Genomic DNA, 26,167 nt, shown 5'->3' on the forward strand with positions numbered 1-26,167 from the left:
TTTCACTCAAAATTTCCAATCCCCTCTTCTCTCAGAAGGTTGGCTTCTTAGATCTGAGTTTCCCTAGTTCAGAGAGTGAATCATGGCACCAGACATAACTGCAGAAATATGTCCAATTAGGGACTCATTAGCCAATTCTCTACTAAAAGACAAAGTACAGTATCCTGAATTTATTCTATGTTCTTTTAGGAGAAAATGGCAGAGCATTCATCCAAGTCACCTGTCCTTCTATCTCAAAGGCAATCACAATAAAAGCTTTCCCCACACACTTTACAGTATTGGAGTTGATCAGCAGATGAGATGAGCTATAGAAATGCCTTTAAAACTATAGTCTCATTCAGTACCCAAAACAAACTTCTGAAATCAACGCAATCAAGTTTATTAATGCTATGAATGGGATAGCAACTGTGGAATAGCTATAAGAGTAAGATTATCCTAACTGGCAGGGTACCACTTTCCCTATCCTTAAAAACACTCCTGCTCTGCAAATGTGCGAGGCTCCAGCAAATTAAAGACAGGTACATTAGATGCATATCATAATCACCGTTCATGAACACTACGTTTGCAAAGATCTACTCATGCCATTAAATAAAAAATCCTGACTTCCACTCTTTAGGTATTTTCAAATTTATGAAGATGATATATTTCCCACCACTTGCCTCATTTACAGAACAGTTCTTATATAACCTTTTTTACAATTCTCTTTAATCTCCCTGGCAATTATTATTCAACTAAACCAAAGCAAAAAACTTAGAAATCTCTATTTTCATGCCAAAAGGAAATAAGGGTGTCAATACAAGTGAACACTGTTCTTGAGGGAAAAAATAAGAACCAAGATCATTCTGAGCATAAGTCAAGACATAAAGGAACCTTGCCCAGCCAAATACTGTCCAGATGAGAGATTGTAAATTATAGTTTAAAACAAATGTTGACATACTTTGCCGGTAAATAATCAGGTTCTAGATCAGCTTATGGCCCTCCAGATATTACTGGTCAATATTGCCCATAAGCCCTTGGCACTAATCACACCAAATAGAAATAAAAGGCACTACAGTACAGTCCAAACAATATTTTGAGAGCCATATTGCCCACCCTTGCTCTAGATAATTTTATTTCCATCAATAAAAGTCTAGCAAGTGATATTCAGTATGAAAGAAATTTAAATGAAGATTAATAACTCTTGGACAGCATGTTTATAAAAGTGTACATCAGAGATAATAAACCAAGGCAAGGAGATTTCAAGATTTAGGATTACAGATTAAATCAGGTCAAGTTACAGCTGTTAACAATATTTAGGAACGGCTGCATTGCACAATTATACTAAAAACTTACATTTCAAAGAACACATACTATATATAGCATTGCATACTTATAAATATAATGTAACTGGCATGTGCCAAATATAACTGAGAGCTCTAATACAAATGGAAATTTACTTTTTTTTAATGTTTCCTACTTGTTTATAGCAAGCATTTTGTTATGCAAATACACGAGTTGGGAATTTGATATGTAATATACAAGTAGTCCTTGACTTACGACCATTTGCTCAGCGACTGTTCGAAGTTATAATGGTGCCGAACAATGATGATTACGACTGGACTTTGGAGTTACGGCCATTCCAGCACCATAATTGATGCTGGGTCACATGATTGTGATCTGGGCTCTTGGCAACCCATTTGCACTTATGACTAGTTGCCAAGCACCCCACAATCAGGTGATTACCATTTGCAACCTTTTCTGCCAGCTTCCCCAGAAAGTCAATGGGGAAGCCGGCAGGGAAGGTTGCAAGTCACTGAGGTAAGTCTCCCCTACTGCGCATCCTCCCCAGGTCCTCTGTGCTTGCACTGTGCCCGCTACTTGCAGACCCATGCGCATCTTCCCCGACTCACATGGCACCTCTCGTGCACTGCTGTGCACCCTCCCCAACTCTCCCCTACACCCCCTCACTCCCCCATGTGGCAGAAGCCACTTACCTTCTTGCTAACCTGGGACTTGCAACTTCCTGCCAGCTTCCCCACTGACTTTGGTTGTGGGAAGCTGGCAGGAAGTTGCCTTGCCTAACAACTGTGGGATTCAGTTAACGATGGTGACCAGGACTGCAGGGATTGTTGTCAATAAACGATGCAGTTACATTTTACAACTGCATTGCTTAGTGATGGAAATTCCAGTCCCAATTGTCATTGTAAGTCGAGGACCACCTGCCATTTTTCAAAAGTCCCTTTTAGAAGAATTCTTAAGCTGGATAGTGCATCTAAATTACTTGTAAATAACAAACAAATCACAGGTATTTGAAGCACTATATATGTATTTTACATATTCAGTACTTTGGATCATTTTGTACTACTGCTAATTCTACTGAAGTCAGTAAGTATGCAAACTATGCCCCAAACAGTAATTACTGCAAGGAAGTTTGACAGACAGTCAGGAAGAAAAGAGAAATCACTTAGAAGAATATATTTTCTCATGTTGTTATCTCACTGTTCAAAATGAGGCACCACAAGATATTCAAAGCAGGGACCTCTTTTTTGTTTATGCTATTCTGTAAAGCATTAGATATATGCATTAATACTGCCCTGGGTCCAGGCCTTTATTCCTGAGCAGAACTGAGTCCCCATATGAAATTCGAATCAGAACATTTCTACTACACTGGGGGTAGGGTGAGGGGAGATATGATACAACTTTCAACAATTTCCCCTTTCCTCTGCAATCCTCAGAATTGACCTTCCTACTGGCTCTTGAATACCCAGAGTGGATGTTCAGGAGTTTAAGGGGCATATTCTGCCAGGGGAGAATGGAAGTGGCTACAATCATCTCTCTCATTCAGCTAGTTAAAAGTTTCTAATGGATTAAAAACTTCCCAGTATCAGAAAGGTATCACCCCATGGATCTGCCCAGCCAGAGTCCATCTCTAAGCAAAGTCAAATGACTTTATCTGACACATGCAGAGAACATCCCTCACAGCAGCCCTGCAGAAGCTCTCCCACCTTCTCCTTGCCCAGGAGGGACCTCGTCACCCTAAACAGGGCTACCAGATCTGCAGACGCAATAAGGGCGGAGAAGTAAGCAAGCTTTGCCACCCTTATCGCCACAAGTAAGTCCTAATATAGGCTCTTTCTTGTGCTCAGTTGGCTTCACCATTTATCTTCCTCCAGCAGTGCTCCAGACGTCTCTTGTGTCGCTCCATCTCTTGGAGCTGCTTAGTAAACCATGATACTCTATGAGAACTATATCCACAGAGAGTCCGTGCAGACGCAATTCGGTCAGGTACCCCCACTGCTTTCTCATTGCAAGCCACAACAAGGGCATCAGCCAAACTGCATCCCAAAGCTTCAAGAAAAACTCCAAGTTCCCTCTGAAACCACACTGGGTCCATCAGGCACCTGGGGCGGGCCAATCTAATAGGCCCCACCTCCCTGCGGTAAGGGGCAGCTGCTGAGAACTCTAGGGCCAACTGGGAGTGGTCTGTCCATGGCAGGGAACTGAAGTTAATGCCTCCCAAATTCAGATCATGACACCACTGCCCCAAGACAAACACCAGATCCAGTGTGTAGTCCCCTCTGTGAGTCAGGCCATGAATAAGTTGAACCAGGTCCACAGCTGCCATGGTGGCCATAAACTCCTGTGCTGTCTCAGACTCTGGGCCCAGAGATGGCAGGTTGAAATCCCGCAGAACCATAAGCCTGGGGAACCACTGCCCTCTCAAGACACACAGTCCAGGAGCACAGGCAGGGATGCAGCTATACTGCAGGGAGGAAGGTAAATTAGCAGCAATTTCCACTGATCCCTATGGCCCAGCCTCACAAAGGTCTCATATCTGATGATGCCTGGGGCAGGGCCCCTTGAGGCCACCAGAGACTTACAAATAACAACTACCATACCCCCACCCCTGCCCTGAAGTTGTGGTTAATGCCATACTCAAAACTCAGGAGGGCACATTTCAGAGAGGGGAACCCCCCCTCCCCTTCAGTGCCCAACCAGGTCTTGATGATACAAGCCAGGTTGGCTCTCCCATCCACAATCAGACTGTGGATGAGGTGAGCTTTGTTGCAGGTCAACATGGCATTGAGCAGCAGAAGCTGGAGCTCCAAAGTTCCAGAAACCAGATCCTGGGGCCAAGCACAGGGTGCCAGAATGCAGTACAGGTATTAAACATCAGGGCCACCTTCTCCAAGAGTGACCCGCCTCGTCTCCTGGTATACCTCCCCATGCCTGTCACCACTGCAATGTCCTCCTCTACCATCTCCCCTCTCTCCCTATCTGGCTCCCCTCCTCCCCTCAGCCTCCCATCCCCAGGCACTGAGAGCCATCCACATCCAACCTAAACAATCTAGACAGGCTCTGCTCAGGTTCCGGCACTTCTGTAACACACCCAGCACCTCAACCCGAGCAGGCCCTCCATCCAAGCACCTCATCCAAATTTCCTTCATATAACTCTCCAGCACCTGAAACCAAAACTTCCTCTTTCACACACCCTGCCTCCCTGCTCTCACCCAGGCAGCAGAGAAGTCACACCTCCCCAAAGGGACTGGGCGGCAGCACCCTCAGCCCACCCCCATCTCTCACACGAGGGGAGCAAGAAGGCTCCAGACACACCCAGCCTCCACTCTAACTACCAAACCATATAAAAGCTCCTGGTCCATACAAATGTCCTTAATCCAGGTGCCAGCAACTTCAGTCCCAAGTCCTCCCAGGCAGGCAAGGGAATCCACCAAACTGGCTGTTTTACCGTGTGGCTGCTTGAGCAACAGCTGTAAGACACAAGGCAGCTCCCTCACAGGTCTGCTGCCTTGCTCCTACTCCCACTGCCACAAACCACCTGGCCACGTGAGCCTTTCATTCTACTGGGGACTCCACTGGCCAAGGCCCCATAGCCACAACTACTTCATCCTGTGCTGGCCCAGAATGTCTTTATATTCTCTATGATGGCAGACCCAAAATGGAGGACAGGGCCCAAGCTGCTAGTCTGTTACCGCTCACTCTGCCCTGCTGCCATGTCCTGCAGAGTCCATTCCACACTGCCCATCAGCTGGAACAAAGTCAGCTGATCCACAGCACTGCTGGCCACCTGCTCACCGAGGAGCCTCTGCAATGAAGGGGCCACTGCCCAACACAATCCCATTTGGCTGCCACCTAGGGAGACATCAATAGGGCTCCACCAGCTCCTTCCAGCTGCTTGGTCCACTCTGCCGCGCAAACTGCTTCCACTGCTGCTGCTCTTCCCATTCCTCCTGCTGGCCCAGGTAACTGGTACTAACTTTGCTGGCCACCCACCGAACTGGCCAGGACCACCAAACACCTCCACACACCATCCACATCATCCTCAAAATTCTCAGCAAAGTGAACCTACCAAACAGGCATCCACCTCAGTGCCATGATGGGGGGGAAAAAACAACCTATTTCTTCGTATTTCATTGTAAGCCTTCCTAGAATTACACGATTTTATTAACCTGTAAAAATATCTGTGTAGGAGTGGTATGTTGCAATGATTTATCTAAATGGTTCTAAATGTTGAAGGTTTTTAGATCAGAGTAAGTTGTTGTAAAATGCTTAACCAGGTTTTCACTTTCACCAAAGTTTTTGAACTTAGCCCCCTGTTAAGCTTCACTTTCTTGTCCTATTACCTAGAACTTCCCAATTTCCTTACTGTAGGCAATATTTTTCATTAAATATACATCCTACATGTTTAGATAGTTAGAAAAGTACAAGTCTTCAAATAAAGAGCCGAGACTATTTTTTAAAAAATGAAAAAGTTAATTATGAAAATCTCTGATACTCAGCTTAGGGAAAATGCTTGTTAAAACTGTTCAGTTTTAACACACATCTGATTTCATATGAGAAATAATAATATTATTTTAATGATATTTACTGTTATTCCTTTGTTCCATACACCTAAAATGTTGTGCTAATATTCCAATAAAGAGATCTGGACTTCAATTTAGGACATCTAGTCTGAAGTCCCAATGCTGTCATCTCACTATGGAAGATGTTATTAGCTTCAGTTATCCATTTTTAAAATAGGAATAATAGTCCTCCTCATAAAGCAACTGAAGAGGATAAACACAATAGATTATGTAATTAAAAAAGAGGAATAAACTACTTCTGATTTTATTTAACTCACTGAAGAATGGCGTGGCTGCTTGCTGCTGCTGGACCTGCCTGGTACTGGTGTTGGACCTGCCTGGCGTTGCTGCTGCAGATGTAATAAAGATGTTACACTTTTTTCCTTTTTATAAAATAGTAATCTGTATGAATTGTGCTGACTACCTAATAATTTATTGTGGCATGAGCTTTCTTAAATATTACTTCATCAGATCTTCCAGTGCAATTTACAATTAAGAGATCATGCGAGGTAGCTGTGTATGTACACGAGTTAAATATTCTACAATTTTCCAGAGCTTTAAAAATGACTTTTTAAAGTAAACACACTTATAAGGAAAATAGCTATATTTGGCTAGCCCACACTATCATTTTGAAATAATTCTTCTTTATTCACACAAGAAATGGAAGGTCTTAATTTAAATGAAGTCAAAGCCTCAATTGCTAAACTTATACTTAGAGCCAAAGCTACATAATAAACTGAATTTTGAAAAAGGTAAGATTTGTTATGGACTATGAGTTTGTAATTATATACACTTATCACCTTTAGGTGGTAAACCAGGTGGATCCATTTCAGGACGAGAGAAACCTGATTTCCATGGTTTACTACAATGCTCTCTTTGTGGGGTGATTTGTGCAGAAGGTCTGGAAATGTGTATATTATTCCTGGCTGCCTTCTTAGTATTTGGAACATATCACAATATCAAGAATTGTGGACTTTTCAGGTATGAAGGCTGGCTAAAAGAAACCAACAATTGGAAGAGAAATCTATACCTGATTTGCAGCAAAAGACTTGCCAAAATTATGCACATATATGTGGGGGGGGGGAGGGGGTTGTACAAAAAATCATATACTTTTGAGAAAGAGAGAGAGAGAGATGAAGAAGACTTTTTGAACAAAAAGTTCCTTTTTTTGGAATCATTCCATTTCTAATATTTTCCAAGGCTTTTAATATTTTAAAAATATTACCAAGATTATTAATCTTGAAGATATATATTTGTATACTTTTTCTTCTGTTAATTGATATAATAAAATCACACAATATGAAATGTATTGATATTTTAAAAAGCAAGTAACTTTTCATTTGTTTCATTTTTAATACTTTAAGTCAACTATAATTTAGGAATTTCCCTAATGTCCTAGTTTTCTTAAAATGCTTTATTACTGTAGGTTTAATATTCTGCAAAATGCACAGGAATCTTATCAAATAAATTAGTTGCTTAAATCTGCATACAAATCAGATAGTCCCCAGGTTAAGAACGCCCGTTTTACAGATGACCCATAGTTAAGAACAGAGCATACCATAGCAAAATTCAAGTTAAATACACAATGGTTTGAGTTAATTACACAATACTACTTATAAAGTATTGTACAATAATACTGTTCCAGCTTACATACAAATTCAATTTAAGGACAGATCTTGGGAATGGAACTCATTCTTAAACTGGAAACTACCTGTACAACTAAATCTTCTTTTTTTTTTGGTGAAGCATTCTAGGCTTCTCTTAAAAATATACTCCAAAGGATTAACTCAGTGTTTCTCAACCTTAACAACATTAAGACCCATGGACTTCAACTCCCAGAACTCTGGGAGTTGAAGTCCACACATCCTAAAGTTGCCAAGGTTGAGAAATACTAGATTAACTATTTTCAATAGATATTTTCACATCAATATTGTTTTTAAGTAAAGAGCACTCAATGGAAATTACCATAAAAAATCTAAGCCTGCTAATTACACTTAAGATTTGGCTATATAATTTTCTACATATACTTCAATTAAAGACTGGGTAGTAACTAGCAAACTGTATGACTGGAAAGATATCTGCTATTTTAATTAACTGAAGCCACTTTCACTGCATTTGAATCAATTCTTAAAAATGTTAGCTGGCTTTTATAAATCAAGGTAGCCTCAAACTGATATACATAGATAATAGAGACATACAGAAAAAGGAAACCTCAACAGATTTGTTGCTCATGTGCCAGGAAAGATAATTGTAACTTGCTGGACCCATAGCTTTGAGCAACAAATGTAAAGGCCCTGATTCTAGTTATAAATTCTTACGACAGAATGACACACTGTGTTTCTAGTAAGTTTTAAAAGACAAGTTTCACTGCAGTCTTTTCTACTTTCTTGGAAGAAAGCTCTTAATCCAGGGGTCTCAAACTTTGTTATAACATGATCCCTTAAATGAGAAAGTACATTTGTGCAATCCCCACCACCACCACTAGTATATAAATAATCACTTCATTGGGGTTGCATTGGGTAACAAATATACATACCAGTTACTTTTAATTGTTCAATTCTAAGGTATTGCGAGATTGTGAGAAGATCCTCCTCCCCACTATGCAGTCTTCTCCCAGTGATCAAAGCAAAAGGTGAAAAACTACAATTAGAATGGGCCAAATGCATATATTAAAATGCAGCGAGACACACCAAGCTAATAACATTTCTAGCTGAGGTTTAAGAGGAGCTGTCTTTGATAATGAGGGATCCTTTCCTCTAGGAAATTACCATTTCAATCAACAAATTCTGCGAGCAGAAAACCACAGCTCAGCAGGGCGCCTAACTGTAGAGGGCTCCTTCTTGGAATGCTATGTGCATTTTCTCGGAATTCCTGAAGGGCACACTTTTGCGCCCTTTCGAGGAACAGCAGCAAGATTTCTCTATATAAATGGCTTAAAAGGAAAGGCTTACAGCCGCCGCCCCAACAGCAGACTTTGTACGTTTTCTCTTGGAAATAAATTTCACCTGATTCAAGCAACTGCCTGAACATTTTTTTATTCCCGACTCGGAAACAAACTTGGTAAAATTTCTTTCCTACACTATATGTCAAACAAAATAATAGTAGAATCTTACAACTTTGTAACTGTTTCATTGGAAATAAGCACACACAACCCCCCCAAATTTACAACTTATTAATGTAGTTTATTTGAACTAATTACATGCCCACCCATTTCATGACAGTGATTCTAATAGTAAAGATAAACTTGCTTACTTTTGTTTTGCATAATCTGAATCTGGCTTTCATTTGGAAAACAGTCACTCTCATTCACCAAAATCACTGCCTTAAAATCACTGGCAAGCTGTAAGTTGTTTCTAGTGCACTCTCTCAACACAGCTGCACTGAGATAACAATCACAACCCTCCTTCCAAATACCCTCTATGGAGCAAGTTTTGCATAGAAACTTTGTCCCCTCAAGACATGATTACTCATTCTTTGAAAGACAAATGCATTGTGTAAAAAAATCCCAGAGTGGGGGTGGGGGACTCAGGTTTCATTCAGGGCTGTGATACCATTACAGTTTTTCGTTCAGCATACTTTTGCATCAAACTGATACGGGTGCTTGCAAGGAACTTGCAAGGAAGATGTTCTCCATCCATTCTCTTGAAACTTCCTTAGGGGTTGCATACAGCCCACACTTTGAAAAATAAAATGTTGTCTAAACCCATTTATTAGAATCTTCCAGTGTTGATGGATCAAAGGTTTGCAATGAGGACACAAGGGCATTTGTATTTTTACATCCCACACTTTTTTAAAAAAAAAGGCCTTCCTGCAGGAGCATACATTGCTTACAACTATAAATAATTACTATGATGTCCCCTTCCACAAGAATGGGGAACTGGGAGTACTTTAGATCCTTGCTTCTTGTTAGTATCTCTGCCCAACCCAGATATACTTCTACTCACTTTCCTATATTAGAGATTATTTTGGGAAAACCAGCCAGAAGTGTCTGTATGTGTGTGAAGAACAGCAGCAGAGAATAATTCTTCTTACACTGGATTTCCCATCTAGTATCAGATTTCTCTTCTGAGAGGTATTTCAGCATTATAGTATGGCTCCTGGAAAACTGGTCCAGCAAAAAAAAAAAAAAAGCTTCCAGATGTTCTTACTGTTACTCAGTTTCCTTTACTGAACAAAAAGGATTAATCTATTACAGTGCTTATCTATAGACAACTTCAAAGTAATTTTAAGTGATTCACTCACATAAAATCTAATAAAACCGCAATCAACATAGAAATCCTAAAGTCATTCCATAAAATTCAGACAGCTATGACTCATATTAAAACCAAATTAAAGCAACTCAAAAGACAACATAAACTCTTGTAATTCACTTCAGAAGAAATCCAAGGTAAGATTTACTAAAAAAAAGTGAGAGCCCATACCAAAGAATTTAAGCTACTACAGCGATTCAAGGACAAACTTTACAATACAGGTAATCCCGGGATTAAGAACACCTAGTTTAAGGATGACCCATACAGTTAGTCCTCAACTTGTCTACAATTGGGACCTGAACTTCTGTTGCTAGGAGATGCAGTCGCTAGGTGAAACATCACATGACCGCACCGCTTAGTGATGGCAGTTCCAGTAGTTCCAGCTGCAGTCGTTAGGCAAGTATTTCACCCTTCTGCCCTGCCCCACTTGCTTTCGCTTCAACCCCCCCCAACTATCTCCCCCTCATCTCTGCCCTTTTTGGTTGCCCAGCACAGTGGCATTCTTCAGCAGCGGCAGCAGCACTGGGGCTGAATTAGAGGCTCAGGGCCTTCAGCAGTCTCAGCCAGCCGCCACCACCCCCAGGTCTCTACTTCTCCCAGTGCAGCCAGCACTGCTGAGTGCTGCCTCAAGCCGCACACTACGGCACAAAGCCTCAGCCACCCCACCGCCCTGTGCTCTGCAGACCCTGCCAGCCTAGGTGAACTTCACCGTTTTCCTCCCGCTGTTGAAAGGTATGCCCAGCCTGCCGTATGCAAGGCAGCAGTTGGCTGTGCCAGCCCTTCTTCCCGAGGAGAACGCTTGTGCCGTCCTCCAAACTGTGTCCCCGTTTCCTACGCTGCTTCAGAAAGCCTTTGGAAAATTCTGAGGTCTTCCAAGGCATCGCAAGGATTGGGCATGCCTGCCATTCTCCAAATCGTGTGAGGCAGGAAACATACACAATAATAGATGAATGGAAGAGAAAGTCAGAAGCTGGAGAAATTGAAAGACAAATGTAGCTGGTGGGAAGTAGATAAAAAACAGAAGTGAAGGCAAGGGATACTAAGTAAAGAATGGAAGTTTTGATGCATGACAAGATGGAGAGGCAACTGGCTTGCAGTGGTAGTCACTGGTGGTTTAAATGACAAGGGGAAACAGAGATGGGGTCTCTAAAGCTTCTGCTGGGAGGCCATGAAGGATGTTGCACAGTGATGGACAGAGGAAGGTATGATAGAGGGAGTTGGGTTGGCAGGGTTGCCTGAATGTGTGTCTCTTGGGTTTGGGAGACTGGATTCCTAGGTACCTTGGTCTTAGGCTGCTATTACTGAAACATGGTACTATTACTGAAACATGGTACAACAAAGGCAGTGATGTTTCCCTGTGTGAGAGATTGTGGGGATGCTGGAAAACCATTGGATGGAATGCTAGATATAAATACAGGTAGTCCTTGACTTACAACCATTTATTCAGCAACCGTTTGAAGTTACGATGGCACTGAAACAAAGTGACTTATGACTGGCATCCGAAGTTATGGCTGTTGCAGCGCCCCTGCAGTCACATGATCAAAATTCAGGAGCTTGGTAGCCTGCCCACACTTATAACCACAGGGTGCTTCAACTCCCCCCACCCACCTATCTTCCCTCCCCCCCATCTCTGCCCTTTTGGGTGCCCTGCACAGCAGCATTCCTCAGTGGCAGTGGCAGCACTAGGGCTGAATTAGAGGCCTGGGGCCTTCATCAGTCTCAGTCAGCCACCACCACTCCATGTTCCAAAACAAAACAAAATTCTTCCTGCTATAGGAAGCCTCTAATCTCTCAAACGTCTCTTTGGTGGAAGGGATGATGCCACCACCTTGAAGGATTATGCCCTCTCTTGAAGAAGTCTTCTCTCAATTCAGCTGTGTTAGACAACTTGCACCCACTCTGCAACTTTTTTTTCCCTGTGGATGATACTGGAGCATCAGCTGCAGAAAATCCTAGATGAAGCAGATTTATTTGGAACTCTTCTAGACTTGGGCACAGGACTAAAGCTGTATTGATTACTCTGGCACACCTATACTAACACCTAGATGGAAGGAACATGTCTCTTCCTGGTGCTATTAGACTATTCAGTGGTACAGGTAGTCCTCGTTTAACAACCACAATTGGGACCAGAATTTAGGTCACTAAGCAATACAGTCATTAAGCGAATCATTACATGACCAATTTTTCAACCTTTTTTGCAGCAGTCTTTAAGTGAATCACATGGTTAAGCAAATCATGTGGTCATTAAGTGAATCACACAGTTCCCTATTGATTTTGCTTGCCGGAAGCCAACTGGTAAGGTCACAAATGGTGATCATGTGACCCAGGGATGCTGAAACCGTGTATGTGCAAGCTGGTTGCCAAGCACCCAGATCCCAATCACTTGACCATGGGGGCACTGTGATGGTTGTAACTTCGGGCACCATTCATAAGTCACTTTTTAATGTCATCATAACTTCGAACGGCCGCTAAACAAATGGTCATTAAGTGAGGTTTACTTTTATTTCATAAACTTGACAATATCTTTCTGGACTGCCTGCAAGGGTTGGAGGCATCATTAGATATATCTTTTTATGAAGTGGAGAGGCAGTTCAACTCAACAGTCATTGAAGAAGATTGGTCAAACTCATAGTTGCTCCAGTGTGGGGTTCCATAGGATGCAGCTTTCTCCCCATGTTATTTAGTATCTATGTGAGAGTGCTGGGACAAGTCAATTTGATATAACATAGTAAATTATTATTTCAGCAGATATCACAAGCATGCTTTATCAAATTAAAAACATATCTAATCAGTCTTTACTGTGATCACGGACCAGCACAAGGAGGTGAAGTATAGTTATAGGAAGAAAGTTAAAAATATAATACATGAATATAAATATGTCACATACAATAAATTATATAAAAAGGTAAAGTAAAAAGCTAAAAATCTAAAGGATATTAATATAAAAAGTATAAAAGATATGAGGATCTAAAAGAAATTATGTAAAAAGTGTGCACACGCACACACACTCACATATGACATAGAAGTATAAAAGATACAAAAAGAATCTAAAATGGAAGAATGGGAGCATTAGAAGGATATAGGAGAGTATGTATGTAAAATCTGAGAGCCTATATCTATAACTAATATGGCAACCTGCATACTGAGTCTAATTTATAGTGCTGAGTCCCAAGCACAAGTCAGAAGTTGTCATCTGACAAATTCTGAATGCTGTTACCCAGAATCTAGCAATGCTGTGTGCTGTGGTAGGGTTAATACCTGAAAGCAATAAAGAAGTGCAAAATTGTTCCATGCACCCTGGATATTTAGGCAGTAATGGTAGGACAAGGCCAATGCAAATGTCTCTGTAGCAGGAGCACTGGAGAGACACATGCTCCACTTTTTCTGTGGTAAGTAATCTTCCTGTATCGATCCTCAAGAATGGCTGAGAGGAAGGCATGACATTGTTCCAGAGTGAAGGCCCTTCTGTGCTTAGGGACTTCCAGCTGAGGTATGCTCAGTACCCAATGGATTAATTGGCAAAAAAGTTTGGGGCCCTGGATAAGTCAGTCTGATGTTCTATAACCATTACGTGCTGTTTGATAAGTAGTTTGTTCTGATCATAACCCAAGCTGAGTAAAACAGTATGAGATTTTAGTTGCCACTGCCTGTTTCCATATACAATGGGAGTCATCAGTCATAGTTAGTGGGGTAAGACCAAAGTGAAAGAAAAATAGTGTGTGCCTATAGTTGAGTATGGCCAATTACACTCTAGCCTTCACTTCCACGAAGCCTGTCTCCAGTTACAAGTTGGCATTAGAGATGCATAGGGACTTGAAGAGTTGCTCTTAGAGATTTGGATAGTAGAAGCTCTAGTGAAGCAAAATTGGAGAAGGGACTCTGCTGGGCACTAAAAAGAGAAGCTGTACTAATAGCTTGGCTTTGAATAATTTGAGAGATACAGGTATATAATGACCACCCCTTGTCTTAAGGTAATTAAGGATAGCAGATGAACTCTAAACATTTTCTGCAATATAGTCCCTAGGGGGTTTCCTATCACTTGCAGAATGAAGAACCATCTTCAAATCTTGAAACAGGAACTTGCTTAATCTATGCCCCAGGAATGGTCCTTGGGCCTTTTGGCAAATGCTATGACTTTGGTTTACTGATAATTGAATTCCAACTGATCTTGCTTGCAATACTCTTCTAGAATCCTCAGTGCTCTTTTAAGACCAACAGGCACTCTTGAAAATATTGCTGCCTCATCTGCATAGAACAGAAATATGTCTTCCTGCAAGTTTGGGGGAGTGAAAGTCTGTATTACGGAGATGATCCACCATGGAGTTAAAATAGAAGTTAAACAGGAATGGGCTAATATGATTAAAAGCTTAAAATATGTTTTCTTATTATTAACATTCTTTACACACTGAAACAACAGAATACTTTTTTTTTTCCCTTTCTGATGTAATCTACCTGTATTATATACAGACAAGATGGCATGGCTTCCCATTATGAGGACAAAGAGATCTTTAGGTTCACACATTTAATTTTCAGCAGACAAAATGCTTAGCCAGCCTAAATAACTTCCAATAAACAGAGGTAGTAATAACTTGACAGCTAATCCCAGCAGAAGTGACTTCTGTGCATGCACAGACAACCTGGAACATCCTTGAAGTGGCTGCCAAAGGAGGATGCAACTGACTTAACAGATTAATGAGCAGTACTTCACTTGCATACAGGTAGTCGTTGCTTAATGACTGTTCGTTTAATAATGGTTCAAAATTACGACGGCCTCAGAAAGTGTGCTTTATGGCCCATAAAGCACTTCCAGCTGTCGTAAAAAACACCCCCACCCCATGGTTGCGTGACCCCATTTTGGGCGCTTGGCAACTGGCTCACATTTACAACCAGTTACGAGGCACCCTGCAATCATGTGATCGCCATTTGCGATCTTCTCTGCCGACTTCCCCACTGGAAGCTGGCAGGGAACTTTGCAAGCAGCGGAGACATAGCGGTGGCCAGTTACAGAGCTCAAATCTTCAGATTTGAGGTCCACACCTTCACACCACTGCAAAGTTTCCCCTTCCCCTTCAGTGGTGTGAAGGCACAATCTGAAGATTTGAGGTCCCTGCCTTCACACTGCCAGGAGGTGTAGGGGAAACCTCGCAGCAGTGTGAAGGCGTGGACCTGAAATCTGAAGATCTGAGCTCCATAACTGGCCACACTGTCCAGCGGTGTGAAGGGGCGGACCTCAAATCCTGAAGATGCTGCATTCACCGCTGAGAGAGGGGAGGGGAAAGAGGACAGAGCGAAAGAAAGAGGAGGGAACGAAAGAGTGACAGCTTTTTCACTCCATCCTCCTTCCCGTCCTCTCTCTCAATGGTGCGCTCCATTCAGTGCGCTGAGAGAGGGGCGAGGAAAGAGGATGGAGTGAAAGTGTTGTCTGCTGAAGGTTTTTAGCTCAGCATGGAGCTGAAATTCTTCAGGAGACAGTGCTTTCACTCCGTTCACTTACCAAACCTACCAACCCAGGAGATTGCTTAGCAACCCAGACTGCAGTCCTTGAGCGAAGCAGTCACATAGGTATCTCACTTAACAACCCTCAAAGACTGAGATTCCAGTCCCAACCGTGGTTGTTAGGCAAGGACTACCTGTACTTTTGTAAGCAAAGTGCTTCTCAAATGATCTGCATAGCCTTATCTTTCAATATCAAGTAACTTAACTGTTCTTCATTATAAGAAATACAATTCTATATTAGCTGTCCCACAATGGCTTCTGTATACTGTCTACAATTCAATGAAACAAATATTTGGAGATATTTAAATGTGGAACAATTTGCTCCCACATATAAGAACCACCTCCTTCCTACTGAATTTGCTGAAAGAGATGAAAACCAGGCTCTGGAAGAGAGCATTTGGGGAATATTAGGTTTTTGTTATGATCTATTTTTGGTGGTTGTTGCTATTGTTAATAGATATTAATTGTTACTGCTTTGGGTTGATGTTTTTAACATTTATTTCTGCTGTAATGCTGCTTGAAGACATTTTGAAGCAGAGTGGCACAGAAATACAGTAAATGAAATAAATTAATATTTATATTTCAAAAACATGCAAAACTTAGATTTATAAAGCAGTAGCAGAAAAATGGACCAAATGCCATGGGGAACTCAGAGCCACGATGGTTCACAATATAAAAATATCTTCTATATCAGAAAATATGGTGCTGATTTGGACAACTGAAATAAAGCAAAACCATTCCCTCCCTAATTACCTTCTCAGGGAGTTGAAAAGCAATAAACCCTGTCAGCTCAGCCATAAAATTCTTAAGAGTTAAGAAAAAAAAATACCAGGAAGCAAACATAGGCTGTGGGAAGCAAGGTCAGTATAAGATAAAAGTTTCTAGAAAGAAACTATATTCATTAAATACTGCTTCTTTGTTCTCTTAAAGCCACTGCTGTCTTTGTAGTCCTACCATTATCTTATAGTTCTGCCCTAACTACCTCACTAAATATCAGCTGCTGAATGTATATTTGCACGTATATTCTAATCTGTATAATTCTACATACAGGGGTTGTCCTTTTCAAGGTTAGCTTAGCTGTCTCCAGTACTGGAAAAAAAAGAAAAGAATCTATGCTTCAATGAAATTGTGTACTAGTCTCAAAATTTAAAACAATTCTTTAAGAAATTTGTTAGATGGATTCCAAGGGCAGCTAACCTACTCAATTATAACAGCACAAGGAGTAAAGCAAGGTTGTATCCTTGCTCCATTACTCTGTAATTTTTACATAAACTTAGTCACACAACACCTCAATAATGGCAATTTTCACCCACCAAAACTAGCTGATAGATGCCTTTCAGTTCTCCTGTATGCTGACAACATGGTTATTCTGCAATTATCTGTGGTAGGGATGTGAAGAGCCCTTAGATCCTTTGCTCAATATTGTGAAAAAGAAACATTGATGATAAATTACCACCATCCCACAAAAAACCAAAAATTCTGACTTTAACGAAAGACCTGAAATTCATAGTTGATATATCAATGGCAATAATACTGAGCAAATCAAATGCTTTAACTACCTAGGAATTATCTTTTACTCCTCAGGACGCAGGGACCCACACTTGGCCCACATATCACAGTTTGTCCAGAGGAGTGCCACTGCTATACTGTTCTTTTATCTCTCTAAAGGTGACCATTATATTCCAGCTACACTAAAACTTTCTGAGGCAAAAGCTATGGGATTCAAGTAGGGCCTTACACTAACCTAACTGCAGCTGAAAGGGTACTGTCATGCAAGGCCCTAGATGCATATCTAACACAGTTTTATGACCAGAACTAGAAATTACAAGGATAGAAGTCAGGATCTGGATCATTATTTTTAATTACTAGTTAAAATTACTCTTTAACCCAACAGGTCTGACATCCCTCATTAACAGAGATAACTTCCAATCTACCTGGAAGATTCCATTAGAGAAAAACTGGTAGTGCATGAATTCTCTAATGAGGCAATACAAAGGATGGGATATGACCAAGCAAAAAGATCACCGAAGGAGAGGATTCTTGATACAGGATGGCAACATGACACTAGTTTAGCACCAACCAAGGCTACACAAGTTTTGGAGACTGTCTTTTACCACAAAGCCAGCTGATTACTGTCAACCTCTAATAAACAACAGACATAGCAGAGCATTTGCTCTGGCTAGATTCAACGCACTTCCTTCAGCAGTTATGGATGGTAAATAAAAGAAAAATTCCCTTCCACAAACAACTTTGCCCCTCTGACTCCTATGCCATAGAGGATGTTCAGCATCTCCTGTTGTACTGTAATTTCTACCTGAACCTGTGTAAGGTATTAATCCAGCCACTAATAAAGGAATTCCCACGGAGACGACCAATGGTACATCTCCTATCTTTTAGCAGACCATAAAAGCACTATCACCCATAATAGTGCCAAATTCTGCCTTGCTGCTACAAGAGTGAGGTAACAAATACGGTCCAACAAAACTGCATTCTTTGATACCTTTAAAACTCTTTCCCTTCCCTTTCTTCCTCTTTAATTCATATAACTTATTCTAATTGCAATTTTTAATATACATTTTATGTATGTGTATGTATGTATACAGACACACATACACACAGAGTATGTACACGTTAGTCAAAGACCTTACCTCTCTCTCCTCCTTAGATGGATTTTTCCAACACATCCCAACTCTTCCAGGAATTTAAGCTTTTACTATTTGTGTATTGCCAAGAGTTTGTTTATATGTTCTGGTCTGGCATTTCATTCTTTATAGTTATACTTGTTTACAGGTAGTCCTCGCTTAGCGACCACTCACTCAGCAAACATTCAAAACTACAATGGGGCTGAATGAGTGGCACTGATGACTGCTCCTCGAAGTTCCAGCTGTTGCAACCCCCTCCATTATCATGTGATCACAATCTGGGCACTTGGCAACCATTTCGCACTTATGATGCCCCATGATCACATGATCACCTTTTGTGACCTTCCCTGCCAGCTTCCCACAAGCAAAGTCAATGGGAAAGCTGACAGAGAAGGTCGCAAGTTGCTCTGGTAAGTCTCCCCTACCTGGCAGCAGCCACCCTAAGACCCAAAATCATTTGTGTGCGCCACTGCATCCACCCACACACCCTCCTTCACCCAGCAGCAGCCACTTACCTGCCTGCCTCTGAGCCATCTGGGACTTGCAACTTCCTGCCAGCTTCCCCACTGGCTTTGGTTGTTGGAAGCTGGCAGGAAATTGTGAGGAGGTCCTCACTTAACGACCTGCAGTCCTCACTTAACAGGAACGGGGATTGTGGGATTGCTGTCACTAAGCGATGCAGTCATGTGACATCATGATATATGACCACATTGCTTAGCAACGGAAATTCTAGTCCCTATTACCGTCATTAAGCAAGGACTACCTGTGTGTGGTGATTATATTCTGAACTGTTTAGCAATACATACTAGCTCATTATTTCATTACTTGCATAATACTTCTGAAAGAAAAATTTGAACACCAAAGAAATGACAGGTATTTATAAAATTAATTAGAGTAAGTTTCCCTTATTTTCAAACAGCTTGAGACATGAATTCCTGTGCAGGAATAAACAGAGCCTCACCTACCCATTTTTTTAGGTCCTGGATTCAGTTGTGATTAGAGTTGCTGAAGATTGGTGGCATGGTTTCTCACTAAATTTAGCATGCTTACAATAAATTTAACAAAGTAACAAAGAACACTCCCACCCCCAACTAATGTATTGGCATCACAACCCAAGGGATGAATCAGAGAAAATCCTCACTCTACCCAGTGCAATTTCATAACCATCAAAAAGTTGTCCTCCCTGCTTTAATTAATTAATAACGAAACAAAGAAACTACCCTTCAATTAGTAAAGGTGATGTTATTGAATAAGTTATCTAAACCCACTTTTTGCCCTCCATAATATTAAACTTCCAAGAGCTTCAAATATTAAATGAGATATAGTTACAGTGAATTGTGACTGTGCTTGTCACTCACCATACTGAGTTACTTAAGACTATCTGTAACAGATATTGCTGCTAGTTTCCAAAATGTTTAGTATTTTGAAGTTTATATGAAGTTTTTGCAGAACATAAGACATAGATGGGACAATTCATTTATCTATCATTTATATGGCTAATCTAAAAATTGTTTTGTAATCTATGGCTAATCTAAAAATTGCTTTGTAATCTATGGCTAATCTAAAAATTGCTTCCACCCATTTCCCATTCTTATTGCAACCACAATCTAAACCTTCAGGGTTCTATGTTCAGCAAGCACTTTTTCCTCATCCTATCCCATACTTTTCCCCTAAAAACCTTTGAAGTTGACTTCTAATCTGGACCCTGAATTTTAAATACACCATGGGATAGAAAAGTCATAAGAGTGAGGAATGGAAGATGCGGAATGCGATGGAATTAACTTCATCCCACACATTCCTTCCAATCAAAAATTCCTCTCTAAGGTATTAAAATGCTTGAGTAGACAATCTGTCTTTTCTTCCCTTCAATGTCCTTTGTTCTCCCCCCCACCCCAGTACCTTAACATTCCATCCCTCAATTGCTTTTACAGAAAAAGCTTATAAGTGGTTCACAGTGAAATAAATAAATGCCTCAATGGTAAAGCCTAAAATCTCCATTGTCTATAAAATATTGTTACTACTGATTGGCACATCTGGATGGATCCAATGAAATATATCCTAATCCCTCCATCCTGCTTTTTAGGCCCAAGCATCATCAATATTTTATATTTTACTGCATTGTTTCTATGTTCTAAAATCTCCCCTTTCACGTACAAATGTAAGGATGTTTTCTATATATATATATAGTAACCATTCTTACTTTAGATTGTCAATTATGCTTCCAGGCAAATAGACACAGAACTTAAATTTATTATCAGAGATACTGCTTTCATTTTATACAGCAATACAGGTATTTCCATTTTCCAGCTATATCAAAACTAGAAACTGGGCAGATCTCTTGCCTGAATATATAGATTAATTTTAACAGCAAGAGACTAATTTAATCCATCAACATGTATACATTGTCTCAAGGATTTAAAAGCAATTACACATATGCTCCTATATATAAGTAATATTCTGTATTAATAAAATCAAGGATTATATAATTTATATTCTAGTTTTTAGGGAGCTACAAATATTGTAATGCTTTTACTGCTGATCACTCACTACTCCTGGTAGAAAGGTCTTACAGAAATATAAAAATAGTTCCTTATTCCATTATTACTATTCCATTATTATATTAATATTCTTAATAAAATTAAGATAATTTTACAAAATCAACACTTATAATGGGATGAATTGTTTAGGACCTTTCTACAGAATCAGCCAAAATGTTAGTTGTCCTATTCCTTTTAAATGACAGTTGTGAAATTACTATGTAAAGGAAAAAAAGGGGGCAGTAGAATTTCCAATAAATGTTTAGTTTGCCTATCTTTAATTATAACTGAATGTATTTCCTATACTGAAAAGTACATGGCATCTTAAACATTTTAATCACAAATTTTCTAAACTAGAAAGCAAGGGCAACAGAGAATGAAGAATCAGTTCCTTACTATTAGTTACATCAGAGAAAGCATCTAGAAGGCAACATTCTACCCACACTACATACAAGGTAATCCTAATAATTATATGTGTTTTCCATGAAAAGAATATCTGGATACATACAAAATACCGTAGCCTGAGTGATGGGAACATATGGTATCCTGGCAACAGAAAGAAACTTTGAAAAGACAAATTGTGCAGCAAATGAACATATTCTCTTAACACAAAAAAGATTTTTAAAAAACTGTCTAGAAAGCCACTAAATAAGCAAATATAAAACACCCACATACCTAAAATAGAGAAAAATACAGTTTGACTTTTTTGCACTTACTGAAGCAATTCATAGTACAGTATTGGGCCAAATTCATATATCCTTATGGAACCCATTTTTTAGTTTTATCCCAGGCCTCCATTCACTAATGAGTACTGAAAATGCTAGGTACTCTGCATTACCACCAAATACCTAGCACTTTTAAGTTCTAAATAACAGCAGCAGTCACTCCTTTCTATTAACATAGCAAATGGCTTTAGAATTCTGTTAAGACAAAATACCATTCTGTAAAGTATGTACAATATCTGGATAAAGAGCCTAATAAATACATAAATAAACTTATTTCCAAGTTTACAGGAAAGATCCATGGAGACCAAAAGTTTCATCTCTGGGTTCTTAACTCTTATGTAGATTTAACAGTCACAATAAAATCAAAGCAACTGGAATTTACTGCATGTAAGATAGATCCTAGAATTCAAGTATTTCTCAATAAATTGCTTTCTCAAGAGGCACTGATAGACAAATGTGTTTAAGATGATATATTCAATGCAAGTTAAATCAAAGTACATCAACTGTCTACCACAGCCCACTTAAAGGCCTGCAAGGTTTTTCTTTTCACTTTACCTGCCCTCTCTAATATATATTTCTAATATACAAGAAACACATCTACCATTCCAACTTTCATATTCCCTATCGTTTCTCAAAATGTTGGTATATAAATGGAATTTCCCCATTTTAAAAAAGCAGAAAAAGATTTGGGAATCTTTACAGAGGATAATACATGAAACAACTAAGATACAATAAGAAAAGCCATACTATATACAGTATATAAACAAATTATTTAAGCTAACGTAAATGTTCTTGAAAAAGAGCACTGATTCTTGGTAATGGCAGCAAACAGAAAATACCCCTAGTGTTAACATAAAATACTACAGTATCAACAGATTCGTTTATAGCAGCAAGCAGTACAATTTAATTGCCATGACTTACAGCTGAGAAGTCCTATTCTACTTCATCTCTTTTACTCACTATATTATAATCAAACTTAGTTGTAGAATCTGAAATACAAAGTTTGGAACATCATCTAGGTCAATACACAGAACATTATCTAGTATGTTTCTGTTTACTGCTGCATTCAAACTTGAACAAAAAGACTGAAGACTGACATACAACAAAGATGTCTTTAGGACTGAAGAATGATCAATTGTGGAAATTATACTTTAAAGATAACTGAGTCTGAAAATCTGTTTTTTCTCTAGAAGAATATACTTTTAGATGGGATTAGGGTGGCTTGATTGCTGGTACCCTATGGAAAGTAAAACAAAACAAATGAAGAAATAGCAAGTACACTAGTGAAATAGCACTAAAGAAATCTGCCCAGGAGATACTGAGGCAAGAGGAAGGAAGAGAGGGAGGGAGGGAAGAAATTCCAGGACAATTATCAATACAAGAACAGTAAAATGCAATAGCAAAACAGCTTGTACTGTGTGGGAGTTTAGGCAGAAGAAACAAATTGGTATAGGTGTACAGTACTGGGACATCTAGGATGGCTATAAACAGTAAAACAGCTACTGAACAAGATGCTATGCACACTTATCTAACTCCTATTGAACACAACTGGATTTACTCCGAAATAAACATATGCAGGATTCAACTGCCCACAAATATAGTCTAGACCAATACCTATAATCTCCAAACAAGCCCACCGCACACACACACATACAGACTACACACACACACACACACCCCGAGAGATATGTACATGTATATATATGTATAGAAATGGTCTAACAATGTTCAGTATGGCTCACTCCACACCAGTGTGCATACGACGGCGGTTTCCATTTGTCTATCTGATGAAGTAGACTTTAGTCCATCTCAAGAAAGCTTATGCCATAATAAATGTGTAAAAACATATGGTTTTAGAAGGCTCCTTTTTGATACAACCAATTGTCCTTATTAAACATCCTCCTTACTAGTCAAGGTAATTTAAAATATACTCTCCAACCAAAAAATTTCCCTTCCTATCTATTCAAAGTAGTCTTATGGGTTAAATCCGGCCAACAATTCTTAGCATGCACCCATAAGAGAAGTTACTCTACAGAGGTAGGAGACTGTTATAAGGAATACAGAATTGTATATCACTGCATAAGAATAGTTTATGGGGAAGCAGAAGAAAGAGTTCTTAGTAGGTAGTAGGAGTACAAAGTAGAAAAATTTGCAGGAGGGTGCAGTAGGAAGCAACGTGAATGCGCAAGAGAAGCTGCGTGGGATGAAGAGAATTCGCAGGATTTTTTCATACGGAGATGAGGAGGAGTTCAGAATAGAAAGAAGGGTGATTTCAGGAATGCAGGTGGGAAAAGCAGAAATTTAATGCGCGAGAAAGGAGCATTCAGCATATTTGCTCTGCTGGGGTGGGGCACTGCGGGGAAGAGGTCACCAATGGGTGAAGGGAACTACCGGAAAGGCGGGGGAAGCCACTCTTAGCGAGGAGAGAAAATGCATGCGGTCCCGGAGGAGAGAGGGGTGCTGCGAGGAAAGGCGATCGCCTCCAAAGGGAGCGGGGAGCATGTGAAAAGGACGTCATTATGCCTGTGGGGAACTATGGGAAAAGGGGCTGCTAGGCCGGGGGGGATGAGAAGGAAGGGAAACCCCTGACGCGGAGGGTCTTAGCGCTCTGTGAAGGCCTGACACGAGAGGAGGAGGAGGGGAGCAGCGCCTGTCGTTTCCGCAGGCGGAAAAGACGAGGCGGAGGAGGACCTCCCTTTTCTTTAATAAAAGAGAAACTCTCCTTCGCCCTCATCCCTTTTAACCGCCCTGGAATATTCCGTCAAGGCCTGCAGAAGATGGACCCGGAGAGACCCGGCGGCTCCTTACCATGGTGGCGGGAGGGTGTTGAGAGTTCGCCCGCAGCTAAATCCACAGCCGAGTGCCGGCCGCCGTAGCCTCCTCCTCTTCTCTCGCTGCTGCTGCTGCTGCTGCTACCGCAGCGCGCGACGGTTTCCTTTCTCGCTTGCCTCGCTCTCTCCTTCCTTCCTTCCTTCCTTCCTCCCTCCCTCGCGGCTCTACCTCAGCCCAGCTGCGCCTGGGCTCGCGCTCGGCTGTTATTTGCTGCAGGGCCGGAGCGGCTCGTGGCGGTTCCCGACGGTTTTACTGCTGCAGTGGCTCGCGCTGACCCGCAACCTGGAGAAGGGGGAGGGGGAAGGGGAGGGGGGAGAAAAAGAGAAAGAGGCGGAGACGAGACGAAGGAGAGGAGACACGAACGAACAAGCAACAACAAAGAGGAGGTGCTCCCAACATCCGGGCAACTCCTCCTCCAAGCAGGGACCACATTTGCATACGCCGAAGGGGCGAAAGGGAACGTGCGTGTGACGTCACACGGGCGAGAAGAAGACTAAGGGAAAGAAGGCGGCAGTGGGGTAAAGAGCGCAGAAAATGGAAGCGGCTGTTCGGTTGAGGCCGGTGTCCATTAGGCTGCCTCAGAGGAAGCCGTATGGAGAAATACTGCTTTCGTTGGAATCCATTTCAGAAGCAGCACATTGTAGAAACAAAATGTTACGAGAAAAAGGAGGCTGTAGCTCCCCATGGGGGGGGGGGGCGAGGTGTCTGCTGCTGCAGTAACCACAGACCCAAAGCCACTTCGACCGGTCGTCGTTCTCTGAAACCCTGCTTCCTGCATCTAGCCGCACTCCTCCGGGGGAAACAAGCTAGCCCGGGAGGATAGGTGCTAGTATAACTATCCCTCTGCAATTTGGTGCGGTGAAATATTCCAGGAGAATAAGGAGATCTTCTGACCAACCTCTGGGAGCCTGAAAAACAATGCACAGAAAGCAAACTTTTGGTGTTGCATGAGTGATGTGTGGTGGCTTCAGAAGGGTGATCATCGCAGTGGCAGTTGGACCACTTAATTTGATGACTACACTTGCCCTTGAATGGTCTCCAGGGTCTCCATTCTACAAAGTATTTATTTTACTTATTTATTGAAACGGTATCTATGTCAGCCCAACTTGCAAAATGCAACTCTGGGTGGCTAACATAAGATTAAAAAGCAGCAAAATAAAGAGTACAAAGCCACAACATCACAATATAAAATAGCACAAGCTGAGGCCAAGAGCACATGTTTGAAATCCTAAACCATTTAATGGATGGGCTCATCCAACATCTTAATCAAATGCTTGGAGGGAAAATCCATATTTTTAAAGTCTTTATGGAGTGCCTCAGGTGGTATGCTGTTCCAAAGGGAGGCACAGTGACAGAGAAGGAACACTTCCTGTTTCCATTAGATGGCATTGATTCATGGAAGTGGCCTGAAGTGTGCCCACTCTTTCAGATCTCATGGGATGGGCAGACATAATTGGAGATAAGCAGTCCCACAAATATCCCAATCCTGTGTTACGAAAGACCTTGTGGGTGACAAACAGCTCCTTGAATTGCACACGTAGGCCAATGGGAAGCCAGAAGAGCTTGCAAAGTAGTGATGTTAAATAGCTGAACTGTGGTACACCTATAACTATCCAAGCTGCTGCATTCTGGACCAATTGTAGCTTCCAGATGGTCTTCAAGGGCAGCCCCATGCAGAGCACATTATAGCACTTAGGACTCCCTATCCTCAATGGTTTCTGCCTATCCTACTAGACCTGGCAGGGTGGGCATGCTCTGACTCCTCTCAGTGAAGCAGTGTTGCCTAGTGGGTCTTGGAAGCATACCTTCTGTATTATGGCACCTACCTTATGCAACAGCCTCCCA

At 41.1% G+C, this 26,167-nt stretch overlaps 1 protein-coding gene across 1 annotated transcript in view; it reads right to left on the minus strand.

Moving 5' to 3' along the window:
• Positions 1-24,711, minus strand: part of PPP3R1 (protein phosphatase 3 regulatory subunit B, alpha) — a 45,164-nt gene extending 20,453 nt beyond the window's left edge. The window contains exon 1 of the mRNA XM_015891592.3: positions 24,299-24,711. Within this exon, the coding sequence (XP_015747078.1) occupies positions 24,299-24,301 (3 nt within the window). The 5' untranslated portion in view covers positions 24,302-24,711. The remainder of the gene's footprint in view (positions 1-24,298) is intronic.
• Positions 24,712-26,167: the final 1,456 nt, after the last annotated feature.

This window comes from Python bivittatus, unplaced genomic scaffold (genome assembly GCF_059951505.1).
Source record: "Python bivittatus isolate LINGU-HERP-01145 unplaced genomic scaffold, Pbiv_v1 ctg000020_np1212, whole genome shotgun sequence".
NCBI classification, from domain to species: Eukaryota; Metazoa; Chordata; class Lepidosauria; order Squamata; family Pythonidae; genus Python; species Python bivittatus.